This window comes from Ctenocephalides felis, unplaced genomic scaffold, assembly GCF_003426905.1.
Source record: "Ctenocephalides felis isolate EL2017-DRISC unplaced genomic scaffold, ASM342690v1 CF-g0.4_SCAFFOLD_03573, whole genome shotgun sequence".
In the NCBI taxonomy this organism is placed as follows: Eukaryota; Metazoa; Arthropoda; class Insecta; order Siphonaptera; family Pulicidae; genus Ctenocephalides; species Ctenocephalides felis.
This window is the reverse complement of record NW_020539727.1, coordinates 20310309-20330242: the sequence shown is the minus strand read 5'-3', so window position 1 is coordinate 20330242 and position 19934 is coordinate 20310309. Positions and strand designations below refer to the sequence as shown.

Sequence of the window (19934 nt, the reverse complement as noted above, 5' to 3'; positions counted from 1 at the left end):
CAGGAATATTTATGAAAATCCGAATAATAGTTAGGAGGATTAACCTTTCATATCCCATTACAGAAGAATTTTATATATAAGATATAATTTCCTTAGTATCGAATTACAACACTCAAATTCTTGATAATTTCTTATCAATGATCGATTCCTTTTGATGATGATCAAATAGCCTTTTTCCAAGACAAATATTTATTTTTGATCTGTAAAAGGAATGAGCAATCAATCCACTTACTAAAAAGGACTCGAAGGAGAGAGTCCTTATATCAATTAAGGACTCGTCTGGGAAAAGGGCCGGTGGAGACTTTTAGGGGATGAGATATATATATATATATATATATATATATATATCATATAAATTTTAATTTATAAAATAATTTATTCAATCCAGAGCTAACTAATTTGTGAACAAAATATAAATTAACTGTATATGAAATTAATTTCATCCATTTATTCATAACAATACCCAAATCAATTTTAAACAAAAAAATCATTTAAATTTTGCGCGCGAATAAAATCACGATTTGCAATTGCAAATTCATGATTTACAATTCATTTATTAATGCAATTATTAGCAAAAATTACACAAAATTAAATGCAATTTTCAACAATATGCATTTTAATTAAATCCATTCAGAGAATAATAGTATATTAACGAGACATAATAATTATTCGTGTGCGGTTTTCTCGAACAGAGTTTACGGTTTCATTAAAACCGCAAAACTAGAATCGCAATTCTAGAATAACATTTGATGTAATACTAAGTCTAGTCGTTAAAATAGTGATTAAAATCATTTGTGGTCATGGACTGATAGCCAGGGCAGGTAGCGAGGATGTCTTGGTAGTAAAAGTTTGATGCGTTTGTGCATTTTTTGCTATTTTTCTTGTAACTTTTGATAGGTTTGTCTGATGTAACTAAAATATTCGACAAATTTGTACAGAATTTAATTCTAAATAAAGTTTACTAATATTGTAATGACCTACAGCAACTCGGTATACCTTAAAATTGCAATTGAAAATGCATTAGTGATTTCTGACAAATTAGTTTGGCATTAACAAATGGCCTAACAATTGGCCTCCAGGACATTTATTTATTGTAATTCTTGTAACTTCTAAACAATTTGTCTTATGTACATGCAATATTTGAGGAATTTTCACAAAATTAAATTAATTTTGATATTTACTAATATTGTAGTGACCTACAGCAACTCGGTATACCTTAAAATCGCAATTGATTCCTGACAAATTAGTATCGCTTTAAACATAATTGGTCTGTAGGACATTTATTTATTTTATCTCTATTAAAAATATTTTCATTCTTATATGTGAAAATGATGCATGAATAACGAGTAATTATTTTCAAAGTTATTTAATCAAGATAAACTATTATTTTTTAGTTCTACTAATTAAAATTAAAATAATTTTGTTTACTATCTATATAGTTGAACAATGTATAAATTCGGTCAAATACTGCTCTAAATTACACTAAATTTGCAGATAAATTACAGAATGTTCGAGTAAAAATTTATTTTCTATATAAAGTTCGAAAACCGGTTAAAACCGGTTTTTTAGTAAAATTAAAATTCGAAAACCGGTTTTCTGAAATGTCGGTTTTTGTATAAACCCTACTCGACACATAAAACGGATAACTTCTGCTTTACAAAAAAACTTAATATTATTTCTCTATATTCATTTTTATTTATTGCCTTTTATTTAAAAATTTAATTAAATATAAATGTATTAGTCATAAGAGTTACCGGTTTTAAAAATAAAAATACCGAATTACCAGTACTGTTTTTTCTGTATCTATAAAGGGAATGCAATACCGGTATACCGAATTACCGGTAAACCGCCCGATTTTTCGGCGGTATTTATACCGGTATTTATTCCAAAAATACCGGTATTTTCGGTATTTTTACATAAGCGCTATTTGATACATAATACCCTAAAGTTTAAATTTCTCGGAAAAAGTTTATCTTTAAATTCCATAATCGCATAAACAGCTATATCTTCAAGTGATTTTATAAGATAAACAAATGTCAAATATTATCTCAACTCGTCATTAAACTGAATATTTATTGCTTTCCAAAGGGCTTCATATCGTGTTACAATAAACAGAATTGGACTGATAGATAATAATGTTTGTTTCATTTTATGTAAAAACATAACGATTTTTTAGTGATATTTGCCCCAAAATATTTTATATCATACAGATTACCCCTGCGTAATCTTTATTTTTTTCTAACTTTATACATAATTATTATGATAATTACTAAATATTTTTGCTTCTTATTACAATTATAAAACATTATTTTTCGAAGACGTTTCGAAGTTTGAAAATACTATAGAAGCATCACATTGTTTTAAATAACAATACTCAACAATTATAGTAACTTATTATTTATCGCGACAAAAAATCCGATCTTAAATTAGTGTAGAAAATTATTTTTTTAAAATATTGGAGATTATGCTAATTTAACATATCGGATACCGACAATACAGTTTATTATAATAATGTAATATGATATTTTATGAGTTTTTGGTCTTTCTTACTCATAAGTTTGTTTTTGGTGAAAAGTACTCAATATACTCGATAGTGATAATGAATTAATTAAATTGGATATAATTTTGTTAAATTATTATTTAAAAAAATATACCTATTGTTTTATTTTATTGTTTTTATTGTTTAGTTGAATATAGTTGTAGTTGTATATACATTTTTTTATATTTGTACTAGTAACTTTCAATTTTGTTTACGTTTGTTTAAGATAATAAAAATACCGGTAATTTATCGGTATTCCGGTTTTAAAATGAAAAATTACCGAAATACCGGTATTGAAATTTTCCATTGGTATTGCATTCCCTAATCTATATCACATTCCCTGATCTGTGTCATTCTGTCCCCTTTCACAGGCCTCTAATATTTACTTCAAACAAATTTCAACCAATTTCTGTCCTATCTCCTAGGCCTCTAATATTTACTCCAAACAAATTTCAACCAATTTCTGTCCTTTTCCAGTGAACAGCCAATCGGTTAGCGAGAACACTCCGCCAATAATGCGCCTGGACAGAAATTGGCGAGTGAGCAGCGCCGAGCCGATAGGCAGCGTCATAGTCCGAGTAAGGGCCGAAGACGCCGAAAACGATCGACTGACCTTCGGCATAGAGCCGATTTCAAGGGACTCGAATTTGGGAGGACTTTCGGGAAACGTCGAAAGGGACATCCCTTTTGAAATCGATCCCGACACCGGAGTCGTCACTTTGACTAAGAGCTTGAAAGACAGGGTGAGTAGAAAGGATTGATTTGTAATAAAAAAAAAGTGCGCGTAAGGATCAAACGCGATTGAAGTAAAACTTATTTGCTACTGTACAAGATGGCATTTAAGTGAAAATAAATACATTATATAATAATTTTGAATAATGTTTATTAGTAATATGGTAACACTCGTGATGCACACATTTATTAGTGTCGACAATCATTATACACATTTATATAATGATAAATTATAAATTATATATTTATAATAGCATTAAAAATATGTATAATATTTACAAACAATAATGTAATCAAAGTCATACTTGAGATATGACATGATCGGTTTAAAGTAATTGCTGATTAATAAATTCTATAATATTCGTTCACACAGTGGATTATATTAAGCAACGCCTAAACAAATATTGTTTTTGCAAATTCACTCATCTTGTAACAATTGTGTTTGAAGAACTTCATGTAATTCAAATTAGCATACATTAATTGACTACTTTTTCGATGGTGATATAGTCTCATTCTTTGAACAGCTGTAATATCTGTCTTGCCTAAAAAATTGAAGCCATACTTTTATATTTGTTTTATTTATCAAGCCCTGCACGTGGCTTGATCTATGAATTATTTACTTTTTTATGTGAACGTTAATGCAATGATCATCATCAATATTACGAGGTAATAAATTAACCAAATTATTAATGTCAACAGGCACATTTATAATTTGGCCAAACATTCCAAATTGTCTATTTGCATGTCGCAATCGTCTGATTTGCATGAAACACAACCTAGGTGAAATTAATCTTTCAGATACAGTATCTAGTTTAGGTAGATAATTTGGTTTAGGTGAAAATACAAACCTGTTAAATTTATAGAAAGTGCGAATTTTACCCGAATTTAATGCCTTTCGACAAGTTTGACATCCAACCTGATTATTTGAATCAATATTCAAAAAAACATTATTAAGAATTTGTTTTTGAGCATCATTTGATATTTCTAAGTCACTTTGAAACCAAAGTCGATCACACACAAAACATACATAGCCAAAGCTATCATTTGTAAATTATTTTTTAAACAATTTTCGTGCATTTCTAAACAAATTGAAGTCTTTATATGGAAGTTCAAATACTTCATTTGACTCTTGCAAAAGATCAGTTCTTATCACAATATATACAGAATCATCAATTTGCAATTGACGTGATGTAGTTGCTGTATCAGAAAAAGTTACAGCAGTACTTTCATCTAAAAAGATAACAGAATAATATATTCAAATGTGAATAGTTGAAACGTTTATCGGGAGTCAAATAGCGAAAAAATATTCCTACTTATGCCAACATCTAAATTGATACCTGGCACAAGATTTTATAGTAAATTGGCAGTAACCGATTATTTTCCTGCAGTTGTTTTGTTTGACGATGTAATGTTGATCTTTCAGAGTTTGAACATGCATCAATATTTATAATTACTATTATAATAAATTAAAATTATTCTTCATAGCCATCATAAAAGATAAACATGTAAACTTACGTTAAATTGCCAATGAAGAAATATTGTTTCCACAATTTCACTTATCACGTAATTGTGTTTGTAGAACTTCATTATTGGCTGCTTGTTTATTTTGACTATTTCGCTGGCGATACAGTTTCATTCTTTGAGCAAGTTTAGTATCTGTCTTGCCTATAAAAATATTTTCCATTTTAGTAATAACCTCAAAGGTATATAGAAACCTCGAATAACTCGAATAATACAAATTACTTCAATAAACTTATATTTCTTACGCAGCGCAGATTTTTCCTTTGTTTCATTATTTGCGATCATTTGCACTACAGTTATTTATGAGGGACGAAATAAAATATTCTTCCGATCCTGACATTTTTATTAACTCACAAGTCAGAATTTATACCACTGTTTAACCTTAAAAAGTTTTGACATAACACCGGAAATTTGAACAATATGCTTCGTGCTTTCGGTGACGTATGATGGACGTATGCACGTATAAAGCACGCTTTCGGTGACGCACGCACGTATAAATTAACCAATGACTCTTACTTCACCTTGGCGTAACAGTTTCCGTTGCATTTGTACGGATTTACACCCATGTTGCGCCTAAAGAAGTTTTACTTCAAAAATATGGTATTGATATTTTTTTTATTTTTTATCCAGGGTGGCCAAAACTTTTTCCTGTACGTCACTGTGTTTGATGGCCAACTGAAGGCCAAAAATGAAGTCTATGTTAATATTGTGGACTCTGATAAACCTACCAAAGTTGTTGCTCCACACAACCAAGGTGAGATTTTGTAAATTCTTTTTATTCATTTAATTTTTTTGTAGTATTACTAATAAATATGTTTTTTTTTTGAACAGCTCCTCCACCGCCACCAAGAATTCCACCATTTCTATCAGTACCAGGTTACAATAATCGTCCTCCAATATCATCACCAGATTTGAACGTTTTTTTAAACAATAATAATATAAATATAAACCAAGAAGGAGTTGGTGTGGTTGAACCAAGTGTGGCCAAAAAAGATGGTCCTAAAATGGTGAGTCAATAAAATCTAGATAATGGTTTTAACTAGGGTTTATATATAATTTTTTTTAACATTTTTTTCATTACTTTTGCAGACAAATGCATCTCCAAATTCAACCAAACTTCTACCATCAATCGATTTCCATCCCTTACCAGCAAATACCACAACTGTTGGGGTAACTGACACCAATTTTGGCAACCAAACTTTGGGGGATGATTTGGATAATGAAGATGATACCACGACAAAGGTAAAAATTTAATATAATTATAAATTTTAAAATAAAAAATTTAATTTCAAAAAGAATTGAAAAATCACTGGTGGTACCTTGGTAGTTTTTGGTGAATTTTTGTCGTTGATGAAAAAAATTGTTGGGAAATTTGATAGTATAAGTATTAGAGGTTGAAGTAGGTAGATTTGTGTACCAGTTTGTGAATTTTTTCGAAAAATAATAAATTATAAAATAAAATATTTAATCGTGGTTATATCCAGGATGAAACACCATTGGTGGTACCATGGTAGTTTTTGTAAAATTTTGTCTTTGATGAAAAAAATTGTGGGAAAGTTTGATAATTTTAGTAATGGAGGTTGAAATAGGTAAATTTGTATACCAGAAATTTTTGGGAAAAATAATAAATTCTAAAATAAAAAATTTAATTGTGGTTACATTAAGGATGAAAGACTACTGGTAGTACCATGGTAGTTTTTGTAATTTTTTGTCGTTGATGAAAAAAAATGCAAAAAAGTTTGATAATTTTAGTAAAGGAGGTTGAACTAGATAGATTTGTGTATCATTTTGTAAAATTTTTTGAAAAAAATAATAAATTCTAAAATGAAAAATTTAATTGTGGTTATATCCAGGATGAGAGACCACTGGTAGTACCATGATAGTTTTTGTAATTTTTTGTCGTTGCTAAAAAAATTGCAAGGAAGTTTGATAATTTTAGTAATGAAGATTGAAGTAGATATGTTGGTGTATCAGTTTGTGAAATTTTAGATGTGTAGTACAAACGGTGCGTGCAGCAACATGTTTTGAAAACAAGCAAAAGATTACTTATGGTGTGAGGCATGTAGTAGATTTTATAAATTGTTGTAAATGTTTTGAAATTTTGTTAGAAGTTGTACTAATTTGAATAGATGGTGTCAAAGAGGATATATTGATATACTAGTTGTCAAAATTTTAGGAGTGTAGTACAAACGGTACGTGCAGAACCACGTTTTGAAAACAAGCGAACGATAACTTTATGATACTAGTGACGTAGTAGTTTTTGCAAATTATTGTAAATAATTCAAAATTTTGCATGAAAGTATAATAATTTTAGTATATAGTATCTAAGTAGATATGTTGATGCATCTATTACCACAATTGCAGTACTGTAGCGCCAAGGGTGCGTCCAAAAACAATTCCTAAACATCTGTACAAGCTCTAATGATGTTTTGATCTAAGGAAGATTTTTTGGACGTGCATAATAGAACGTACAGTATTATCCTCCAAAATTATTGAAGACAATACACAAAATATTGTAAACAATACCTGTTTTATTAAATTTATTCCAGTGGTTCCCAATTTTTTAATAAAATCTTCATTTGTCATCAACTTGAACACCAGGACTAGTCACCTACCTACTCCAATTATTTATAAAATTTGGACGTGCACAATAGAACGTAAAGTTTAAGCCTCCAATTTTTTAAAGACGATACACAGAATATTTATAACAATATTTGCTACATTAAATTTATTCCAGTGGTTCCCAATTTTTTAATAAAATTTTCATTTGTCACCAACTCGATCACTCAGAACTAGTCATCACCTGCTCCAATCATTTATAAAATTTGGACTTGCACAATAGAACGTAAAGTTTAAGCCTCCAAAATTATTGAAGACGATACACAAAATATTTATAACAATATTTGCTACAATAAATTTATTCCAGTGGTTCCCAATTTTTTAATAAATTTCTAATTTCTCACCAACTCTATCACCAAAACCAAGCATAACCTACTCCAATCATTAATAAAATTTGCCAGAATTGTCATTTACCTTATTTTTATTATTTTTCAGGTTCCAGCTATGGTAACATACAATTTTACAATCACTGTTATACCAATGGCAATTGTAGCAGTGGTTTCCATTTTGGGGTCCGGATTTGTTTTTTTGTGCCGAAAGAAGTTGTGCATGTGGAGGAATGGAAAAGTTGACAAAAATAATGAAGAGGTGGGTAAATTGATTACAAATAGTAATTATTACTTGAAATAGATTTTAGCCTGAAATTTATCCCATTTTTCCAATTTGATTTACTATGTTATCTTATTTTTACACCAATATTCTAATCACTAAAATTTTTCTTTTCCTCCAGAGTAAAGATCCTTCTGGAGGAATAGCCCTTCAGGAGGCCCCAAGTGATGCTTCCATGGGCAACTGGAGGGCTCCAAGGGCCACTTCAAACAGATATGAACCTTGGGACCAACAAGGATCCAGGATTTTGGCCCAGGTAAGGAACCATATTAACTTGGTCAACCTAATTTGATAAATTGCTTTTGATATATTATTCAGTTTGTGTTGCTGTTTTGAAGTATACAGAGTTGTTGTAGGGCATCATGTTGTTAGACAAAGTTTTTGATGAATTAATTTTGAACCTATTTGTTCAATACGACTTTTATGTAAATCGAATGGTTTAGAAGTTATTGAATATCTAATGCATAATTGTACCTTAACTAATGTAAAGATTTGGACTACTACTCTGTTGGACTTAAGGGGCACAACTAGTGTGAAATTTTCAAAGAATCGAATTTTTAATTTTTCCATATTTCGATAGCTTATACCTTTAAAAATAACATACCAAAATTTTAAATCGATATCTTAAATAGTTTTTGAGTCACAGCCATTTAAAGAGTATATATATATAATATATAGTATAACGATTATTTAATCTTTAAACGCGTTTTTCTCGAAACAGCATTATTCGAATTTGCTGCAGCGATTACTCAAAAACAAATGATCCGATCACTATCAACTTTTTTTTACATGTTCTAAATATAGTTCTCCGTAAAATGAACTATCGATTTTTTGATCGGATCAAAAATCGAATTTTGGCAGTCCAAAAACGACCAAAATTTTGGGTACAATTCGACTTTTCTTTAAAAAACGCCGTCATTTTGTCAATATTTCATTTTTTTTCTTTATCGTAGTTCATTTTACAGACAATATTATCTAGTTTAACGAGATTTTTTTTTTTAAATTTTATCCACGTAGAAGGCCGGAATCACTGCAGCAGTGAAAGGTCTTTATTTGTCGCGCCATTGGAGATCGACGATAACTTAAAGAAAAAATTAATTTTTTTCTTCAAAAATTTTACTAGGTATTCTTAAAATATGTATAAATATATTCCTAAAATTTTGAAATGATTGATAAAGTAGTTTTTTTAATATAGATTCCCAAAAATCACCTTGTTTTTAGGCGGTTACACTAGTTGAGCCCCTTAAAGCATTTTAGAATATTTTATCATTTTCTAATAATGATTTTTTTTAAATGATGTTTTTATTCAAATAGGTCAAATAGTTTCAATTTAAACCCAATTTTTTATTATCAAATTGTTTCCACGATATTATGGAGTTTTTTCGTACAGATTTGGCTTTGTGCCAAAGTGGTCCGTCCATTAACCCGGAAACAAAAGTATTAAAAACCATGATAAGAGCTCAAAGTATTGTCACACATTTTTATTACTGAAAATAACATATTTTATGCTAAAAAAATTACATACAAAACCTTATATCTGGTCCTAGCCTAAATTTTTGTTTTGCTAAATAATATTTAATTCTTATGAACCCTAGATACTTTGATGCATCAAACGGTACAAAATTTTACTTTTTTTATAACATCTCAAAAACTAATAAAGTTACTAAAAAACAATATGAGATGCAAAAATAGTTTATAAAATTCTCTAAATGTTGTTCTAAGACAATTTTGTGTTATTTTCAATATTTACAGCTTTAAATTCATTTGAAAGCTTAAATATTTTTGTTTTACTAAATAATATTTAATACTTATAAACCTTAGATACTTTGATGTATCAAACAGTACAAATTTTTACTATTTTTCTAATATCTAAAAAACTAGTAGAGTTACTAAAAAACAATATGAGATGAAAAAATAGTTTAAAAAATTCTCTAAATGTTGTTCTAAGACAATTTTGTGCTATTTTCAATATTTACAGCTTTACATTCGTTTGACAGCATAAATATTTTTATTCACCAAAATTTCTGGTTTATTTATTTTAAATGATGCTTTGTTTGTTTTAAAAGACTCTTTTCTTTTAAATGACGAACATGCCCCCGGACTTGAAATTTTGTAAGTCGCATAAGAAGTTTCGTGAATTATATAAAATATATTTCAATATTATGTTTTGAATTTAAATATCAAAGTCAAGTGAGAAGTTAAATTTAAAAAATAAAATGCAGGTATCATGTCTCTTGTTCATGCTTTTACATAAAAAACAATAGTGATTTACAGTTTTTTTCCAACTTGTTGTAAATGTTTTTGGGAGAATGAGTATTAAATTTAATTTCTGAAGGCAAAGTATATAAATTGAGGTACCAGGTGACAAAATTACAGATCTGTAATACAAACGGTGCGGCCTGGATAATTTTTAGAAATCACCAGTACAAGTCTTTAGCAAACACCATCCATAGTACATATTTTGCTAACCAGAAATATCTCTCATTTATTTTTACAAAGTTTACAAAATTAGGTTTTTAGTGCCAAAGTAGATACATCAAGGTATTAATAAAGAAAATTACAGATCTGTAATACAAACGGTGCGACCTGGATAATTTTTAGAAATCACCAGTACAAGTCTTAATCAACCACCATCCATAGTACACATCTTGCTACCCAAAGACATTTCTCATTTATTTGGGCAAAGTTAACTAATTTTAGTTCTTAGTGCCAAAATATATACATCAAGGTATCAATCAACAAAATTACAAGTATGTAATACAAACAGTGCGCCCTAGACTTACATTTGAAATCATCAATAGAATCTACTATTGGTAGTACATGGCTTCTTATTTTGGTCAATTCGTGCCGTTGTTTGCTTACAAAATTCAAATTATCAAAAACAAATGATATATTTTTGACCTCAAAACTATATAAACATGTGTACACACTTTTTTTAAAGTCTGGCCTACGTTCAAACTCAAAAATATTTATGCAAAACCCATTTTATCTCTCTCAAAGCCATAACAATTCCTTCAAGTTTACTCGAATATTGAATTGAATGATACACATTTGTGTCACATTTGCATATTACTTATTACCAGAAAGCACTTCAGACAAAAAAGTAAAAAATCAATAACCACACAGAATAAACTTAACGACAATCTGAAACTGGGTACACCTGAAAATTCAATTTTTTTTTTTATTGACTTTTGATATACATCATAAGGCTAGATGCCATTCATATATTTGTTTACTACAAATTCTTATTGAATACCTAACTTATAAATTAATTTAAGTATTATCAATAATCTTAACTATATATTTATAAATTTTTAAATTATTACTAGCTACTAATGTTTGTACATTGATTGGGAAAATAACATTTTCTTTGAGTAAAATTCAACTTCAACTACTTTTTATCACTACATTTTTTATTATTTTTATCTGATTTTTTTTTCTTCAGGAGGCCAATATAAGTCCATCCTGTACGACAAACCTGGATGCAATTCCTGCCAGGTTTTCGTCCAGGGAACCAATCCAGGATCGTTGGGAATTTCCCAGGCACAAACTTAAAGTCTATGATATTTTGGGCGAAGGTGCATTCGGGCAAGTTTGGCGTTGTGAAGCACAGGACATAGACGGTAAGTTGGTGGAAAATTAATAAAAACACATTTAATATTATGTCTATATATAAATTGTTGTTTAGGCAAACAAGGACCAAGTACTGTAGCTGTAAAGACTTTGAAAGGCAACGCTACTGAAAGGGATAAAAAAGATTTGGAGTCGGAATTACAGGTAAATGTTTTACTAAAATCATCCTAATTTTATTACTATATTTTTAACTTCCCGTAGGGTAGTTATAGTAATGAGCCGAAAATCGAAAATGAACATGTTTGCATTTCTCGAGTTAAAATGACCTTTAGATTGCTGCAATATTATCAAAAAGTCAAAAGAATGTTGAAAAAATATCACTTCTACTGGGTTTGCTTTCTAATATCCAACTGTTAATAAAAAAATACTCTAGTTGGTTTTTTATACGTTTAGTTTCTTCAAGAGTTTTTGTACAAAAAAAATCCGGTTTGATTATGTTAAGATTTGGCAAAGTTAGATCCGTGGCGCTAGGGTACGAGCTTTGGTCTCGCAACCATAGGGATACTGTGATATCATGATGTGATGGTAACAGATTTTTGCTTGAGTAAAAATTGCAAATATTCTGATTTTTACTTTTAAATATGATGCCTACTTCAAATTGCTGCAATAACATCAAAAAGTCAAAAGAATGTTGACAAAATATCACGATTAGAAATGACTTCTACTGGGTTCACTTTCTAATATCCAACTGTTAACAAAAAATTTGATTTTGTTTGAATTTAGTTGGTTTTTTATATGTTTAGTTTCTTCAAGAGTTTTTGTACAAAAAAAATCCGGTTTGATTATGTTAATATTTGGCAAAGTTAGATCCGTGGCGCTAGGGTACGAGCTTTGGTCTCGCAACCATAGGGATACTGTGGGATACTTTTGCTTTCAAATATGATATTGAGTAAAAATTTGCAAATTATTTTATTAAATTGCATATTGTCAGGGTTTCACACAAATGACGAGTAAACACATCAAAACGCAAAATTCTGCCACTCGTCCATGACGAGTATATTCGTCAATCACATTTAACTGGTCAAATTATAAATCATAAATACATTTATCATCGAAAATGTGATGAATTTTATATTGAGTTTATATGGATATAAACAGTGGTAAATTGCCTAACTTGATTAAATACAGATTTATTTCATACTTTGTTTAATGAATTTGATTTGTGATTAATTCGAAAATATTTATTACACAGATAAAAATGAAAATTATTTTCTGAAAGTTGATTTTTGTACGAATGAAATTTGTATGTATGTGTTATCAGAAAAATGCAGTACTATCACTTTATCTTATTTTCATATAATAAATCTTATTTAAATCTCTCTGTGTGTCAATGTAAGTTAATTCATTTGAAATCCATTTAAATTAATTACATAACACGAATTGATGTATTGATAAAATGCCAATTCAAGAATAATTTCCAAATTTCAATTTTAAGCAGAAGAGTGAGGACGTACTTATTCATTATAAAATTTATTTATAATATTTTTAAAAAAAGATTTTTTCTATTTTAAGCAGAAAAGTGAGATCGTATTTTAAAAAAAATAATTATTCTATTTATTTAAAAATGAATTCTTACAATTTCAAGCATAAGAGTGAGGTCATATTTCATCAAAAATTAATTTATAATATTTTTTTTTTCAAAATTTACTTTTAATTTTATTTGAAAAATAATTTTTTGTATTTTAACCAGAAGATTCTTACAATTTTAAGCATAAGAGTTAGGTCATATTTTTTCACAAAATTTATTTATAACATTTTTGAAAAATGAATTAATTAAAAAAATGACCCAGGCCAAGCACAGTCTAAGCGCCACTCTGGTACAAATATTTACCCAAGTGCGTTTATACTGTTTAAGCACTTTTCCGATTTTGTGAAAACTATTGAAAAATTTGAAAATGCCGCCAAGCTAAGCACTGTATAAGCGAAAATGTCGCACAGAATTATTTGCAAATGCGTTGAGACTGTGACTATACGGGAGCAGTTTTTCAATTTTGTGTAAATTAGGCAACTATTTTTTTTTTAAATAGAATTCGAAATGAAATGACGATTGTTAATGTTCTGGAGATAAACTGATTTATGATTTATGATTTACATTCGATCTGCTCAGATATAACAAGACAGCAAAAATAATGAAAGTTACACTATTTGTAATAATATATTTGAAAACGTTTAAAATTTCTCGAATATTTCATTACGGTACGGAAAGTTTTAGCAATTTGCCTTAAGGCACGGTGCCATACACCACTAGTTATTGAAATGTATTTTTTCTTCAGGTTATGAAACAATTAGGCCCTCATCCAAATGTGGTGAGACTTTTAGGATGCTGCAGCGATCGCCATCCGATTTTAGTAATTTTGGAATTTGTTGCTAAGGGCAAACTTCAGCAGCATTTGAGGGATTCCAGGGCAAATACTGCCAGTGGGGAAGCCAGACATTACGGTAATAATTGAAAATATATTGCTTGTAGAATGAGTTAGAGATTTGTTGGAGGTTTATTGATGTTTTGGGACTTTTTCCCCAAAGGTAACACCCATGGAAGTGGAGCAGCCTTGACTTCTAGAGAGTTAACAGCTTATGCTTACCATGTTGCAAGAGGAATGGAATTTTTGACAGCAAAAGGGGTAAGTTTATATATATATATATATATATATATAAAACTTGGATAAATTCACATATGTATTTTTACCTATTTAGATTATCCATCGAGATTTGGCAGCCAGGAACGTTTTGGTAACCGAAGATGGTGTTTGCAAAGTCGCCGATTTTGGTTTTGCTCGTGATTTGGAATCTAAACATGTTTATGAGAGAAAAAGCGAAGGAAGACTTCCTATTAGGTAAGTATTTTAAATATATTTTATGGCTAATAATGAATTTTATTTTGTGATATCTTATTATTTTCATTTTTCCTTAGATGGATGGCTCCAGAATCCCTCTACGACAACGTTTTCTCAGTCCAATCTGATGTTTGGAGTTTTGGGGTCCTTATGTGGGAAATTGTGACCTTAGGGTCAACGCCTTATCCAGGTCTATCAGCTGCCGATGTCATGAGAAAGGTAAATTTCTTAAATATATATAACATACTTGTCACGACGTCCGGAATATACTCCTAAACTACTGAACCGATTTTGAATTTTTTTGGCTCACCCTGTGCACTTATATTCAACTTAGATCATAGGCACTATTAGAATTGTTTGTCTATATTTAAAGTACTAAAATTTAAGAATTGTAATCGTTTTATTCAAAACTTTTATATCGGAGTGTATAAAAGTGTTCCCTAGGAAATGTTGTAAATTTTATCTGGTTTCACACTATCTGACTGAAAAGGATAGTTTCATATGAAATGTTTAAGTTATTTGACAAAAACCAAAAAAATGTCCCGAATTTTCTATATTTATCGCTTAAGAATGTAATATCGAATTCAAAGTCGTTTTATTCAAAACTTTTATATCGGAATGTATAAAAGTGTTTCTTAGAAAATATAGTAAATTTTATCTAGTTTCACCCTATCTAACTGAAAAGGGGTAGTTTCATATGAAATTTTTGAGTTATTTAACAAAAACCAAAAAAATGTCCCGAATATTCTATATTTATTGCTTAAGAATGAAATATCGAATTCAAAGTCGTTTTATTCAAAACTTTATATCGGAGTATATAAAAGTGTTCTTTAGGAAATGTTGTAAATTTTATCTAGTTTTACCCCATCTAACTGAAAATTGGTGCTTTCATATGAAATTTTTGAGTTATTTGACTAAAACCAAAAAATGTCCCGAATTTTCTAATTATTATGCTAAATAATCAAATATCAAATTCAAAGTCGCTTATTATTATTCTGAATAAAATTTCTTTCAAAATTATTTTAATAAAATGAAACGAAAAAAAAATTGATATTCTGTGATTTTAATAAAAATTCCAAACTTTAAAAATTAATTTTGTGTTTATTATATTTTTTTATATGTACTTGATACCAAAAAAAGATATATTTTTTAAAAAATATATAATTTTTCTTTATTTTAGGACTGTTTTTTTGTCTTGGAACTTTGTATATTCTGTGTATTCATAAAATTTAGATTTATAAAACTAATTAATATTTTTTTATAAAATTAAATTGTTTGGTATATTTCTTTCATTTGGAACCAAAAATAGATACATTATTTATATTTTTAAAAGTATATGTAAAAAATTTCTGTATTCCAACACAGAACTATTTTTTTTGTCTTGGAACTTTCTATATTATGTGTATTCATAGAATTTAGATTTATAAAACTAACTAATATTTTTTTATAAAATTAAATTGTTTGGTATATTTCTTTCATTTGGAACCAAAATTTTATATTATTATTATTTATATTTTTAAAAGTATATATAACATTTCAACACAGGACTATTTATATTGTCTTGGAACTTTCTATATTATGTACATTCATTAAGTTTCATTTTATATTTTTTAAAATGTATTTTTTAAAATATAATATTTTACAGTATGTTAAAATTAGTCAAAAGTGATATAATAGTCTCTAATAATTAAGTGATATAATAATATCTAATAATTTATTAAGATTGTGTTTATATTAAAAGCTTTGCAAAACTTTTACAAATTTAAAACAAAAAACTTAATTTTGTACACAGAACAAATTCATACTTCTAAAAATACAAATTAAACTGAAAAAATGTCTAAAAAAATATAATATAGTAGATAAAAACATCTGTAATTCAAAAACGTAATGAAAATATAATAAAAACGAATTTAGAAATTAATTAATAATATTGAATAATATAACGAATTTATATATAAATTTTAATCAAATTTTAATAAAAACTTGACTACTAACACTGAACGTATTCCTATTATAAAAAATACTAATTTTAGAAATATCGAAATATCGAATTCAAAGTCGTTTTATTCAAAATTTTTATAGCGGAATGTATAAAAGGGTTCCCTAGGAAATAATGTAAAATTTATTTAGTTTTACCCTATCTAACTGAAAATGGGTGGTTCCATATGAAATTTTTGAGTTATTTGACCTAAACCAAAAAAAGTCCCAAATTTTCTATATTTATTGCTAGAAAATGAAATATCGAATTCAAAGTCGTTTTATTCAAAACTTTTATATCGATTAATAATTTTGGCAATAAACAACAATAAATTGTGAATTTTGAAAGCCAAAGCAAAGCAAGTCTGGGTTTAATAGTATATTAATTTAATAATAATATTAGTTCATTCGTTAAACTAAATACTACTGTTGCAAAAAGACTTTCAAATTACTTTTATTATTGTTATTATTTTTTTTTTTGTTTTTTTTTATTTGACTGTTATTGTTAAAATACTTAATAATTAATTAACTAAAAACTTATAACTTAAAAACATTTAAAAAATTGTGAAACAAAATTTTGATTTTTTTTTATTACTATTTTTATATGACTGTTATTGTTAAAATACTTAAGAATTAGTTAACCAAAAACTTATAATTCAAAAACACTTATAAAATTCTGAAACAAAATTTTGACTTTTTTTTTAATTACTATTTTTATATGACCCTTATTGTTAAAATACTTAATAATTAGTTAAATAAAAACTTATAATTTAAAAACACTTAAAAAATTGTGAAACGAAATATTTCTTTCATCAAAATGCCTAAAAATTTGTAAAAGAAAAAACTTATAATGTAAAAATAATTGATAATAATAATAAAAATGATAATGATAATGCTGATAATAATAATATTAAAAATAATAACAATAATACAAGACACTTAAATTTGTTAAAATATCATAAAATAACTTAAAATTTGTTAAATAAAATAATTACATTGTAAAAGTATTGTAAAGATTATTAAAATCTTTATTAACCATATAAATCTTGTTAAATTTAAAAAAAATACATGCAACAAACTAGTTATATTTAAATATAATTAAAATTAACTGAATATAAATTAGTTGGTTTATAGTAAATAAAATAAATAATAAATAAATAAGTAATAAAATAGCTATTAATTAATTAAATTATATTAAACCTATAAAGTATTGACTTAAGCCTCATTATAATATTATTATACCGACGGCTTGTAAAATAAATAAATAAATAAATATATACTTATATATGTATATATATATATATATATATATATATATATATATAAATTATTTTCATCTTTGAGAAGTTTTCCAGACAGCATCGATAATGCTTTTGCTTTGATTCTCTGGAAGTTATTAAATATTTTAACGATATTGTCCAATTATGTTATCTCACTTTGAAATTGATATGAAATTCCTTTATAGTCCATTTTTAGACGTTTATAAATATATATATATATATATATATATATATATATAATAATGAAGTTCGAGACTTTCTTGCAAATGACGTTTATTTAAAGTCAAGCAATTAATTTCAAATTGGAAAATTTATGAGTCTACACAATTAACTAATGTCACTTCCACTATTAAATATAACTTTATTTGAAGACGAAATTTAATTTAAAAAAAAAAGTTTCATGTATAACTTATTATATCGACAGCAAAAAACAGTTTTTAGTTTATGGCACAAATAATTATTTAGTACACAAGAATCTATTAACACAAATTAAGTGATCATACTTTTATTGACTCTCGTACTATAAAAAATTAATTGCTCTGTGATTTGTATTTGTATTTGTAAAATCTTCTAAAATTTATAATGATATGCATAAAAGTCAAACATTTATCTAAAGTTTTAAAGAATCCAGGAATTAGAGATCCTGGAAGAAAAAAAAAACTTGTGTCTCATTTTTAAAACAAAATTGTTCACATTAATTTGAAATAAGAAATGTATTACAAAAGGACAAAAATCTTTACACAAAAATGCTTAATATTATTAGATTTCAGAAGGCATAGCTTTTGTATTCTTCATAATTATTGAAGATAAAAAGGTTATAAAGTGATATTTGAAAAATCTTTAAAAATTTGGTACAAAGTATTGTTTAAATTTAAATCTCTGTACTCTTGTTGCCATCTTGTAATCTGGTGATACTATTGAGCAATATTATCGAACTATCAACAATAAAAACCTAAATTATAAATAGTTTGGCAATATATTAATCATAACAATAATATATTCGTAATAAGTTTGGAATTTGTTCTGAAGTGTAGGTAGTTTATATTTTTGTAATTCCAAAAATAGTTTTGGGTATAACATACTCAAATTACAACTTTGTTCTACAAATAATTTTCGAGATATAAAAAAAGTAAATTCATTTTATTGTCTTGAAGGAACAAAATCACATCACCATATTTTTTTGGAAAGCATGTATTTTAAAATTTTGTAATAATTCTGTAATTTGGTAATAATAATTAATTTGAACTTATTTGTTTTACAAATTTTGTAACCATTTTATATTATCATACTGAAGAAGATCGTTTTAGTTTACTTGAGATCTAGGAACGCAAAGTTCACTAATTATTCCTAAACAATTGTGTGCTAAGATTTTTAAATTATCATATACGGATTTATAGATAATTTAATTAGCTTTCTAATGATATATAATAATAATGATATTTTTAATTAATGTATAACAGAATAAATATATTTGTAAACCGAAGCGTTGTAGCTAAAAAAATATGGACACCTGACGACGATAATAATTGCAAAGTTTGATGAATTATTTTTAAATAATTTTGTTCTAACAGTTACAAAGTTTTATTTACAGATTTATAGATAATTGAATTAGCTCTCTAATGATATATAATAATAATGATATTTTTAATTAATGTATAACAGAATAAATATATTTGTAAACCGAAGAGTTGACGCTAAAACAATATGGACACCTGACGACGATATTAATTGCAAAGTTTGATGAATTGGTTTTAAATAATTTTGTTCTAACAGTTACAAAGTTTTATATACAGATTTATAGATAATTTTATTGGCTTTTTAATGACATAACATAATATATAATATATAAAATATAAAAGTATAAAGAATAAAACGACTTTGAATTCGATGATATTTTATTCTTAAGCAATAAATATAGAAAATTCGAGACTTTCGTTTGGTTTTTGTCAAATAATTCAAAAATTTCATAAGAATCCACCCCTTTTCAGTTAGATATGGTGAAACTAGATAAAATTTACAACATTTCCTAGGGAACACTTTTATACACTCTGATATAAAAGTTGTAAAATATCTTCATCCCAAACATACATTTTTTTGCCCAGGTTCGTGATGGCCATCGCCTAGACAAACCAGAGCATTGCAAACGCGAATTATATAATATAATGTATTACTGTTGGGCCAGAGAACCGG

At 27.2% G+C, this 19934-nt stretch overlaps 1 protein-coding gene across 1 annotated transcript in view; it reads left to right on the top strand.

Annotated features, from left to right (window-relative positions):
• Positions 1-19933, top strand: part of LOC113389732 (tyrosine kinase receptor Cad96Ca-like) — a gene marked incomplete at its 3' end in the record, with an annotated part of 30657 nt that extends 10724 nt beyond the window's left edge. The window contains exons 2-14 of the mRNA XM_026626745.1: positions 3017-3282; positions 5423-5546; positions 5624-5799; positions 5882-6034; positions 7847-7999; positions 8142-8276; positions 11466-11643; positions 11709-11797; positions 13927-14071; positions 14177-14274; positions 14348-14487; positions 14565-14706; positions 19847-19933. Coding sequence (XP_026482530.1) covers positions 3017-3282; positions 5423-5546; positions 5624-5799; positions 5882-6034; positions 7847-7999; positions 8142-8276; positions 11466-11643; positions 11709-11797; positions 13927-14071; positions 14177-14274; positions 14348-14487; positions 14565-14706; positions 19847-19933 — 1886 coding nt within the window. The remainder of the gene's footprint in view (positions 1-3016; positions 3283-5422; positions 5547-5623; positions 5800-5881; positions 6035-7846; positions 8000-8141; positions 8277-11465; positions 11644-11708; positions 11798-13926; positions 14072-14176; positions 14275-14347; positions 14488-14564; positions 14707-19846) is intronic.
• Between the last annotated feature and the right edge of the window lies 1 nt (position 19934).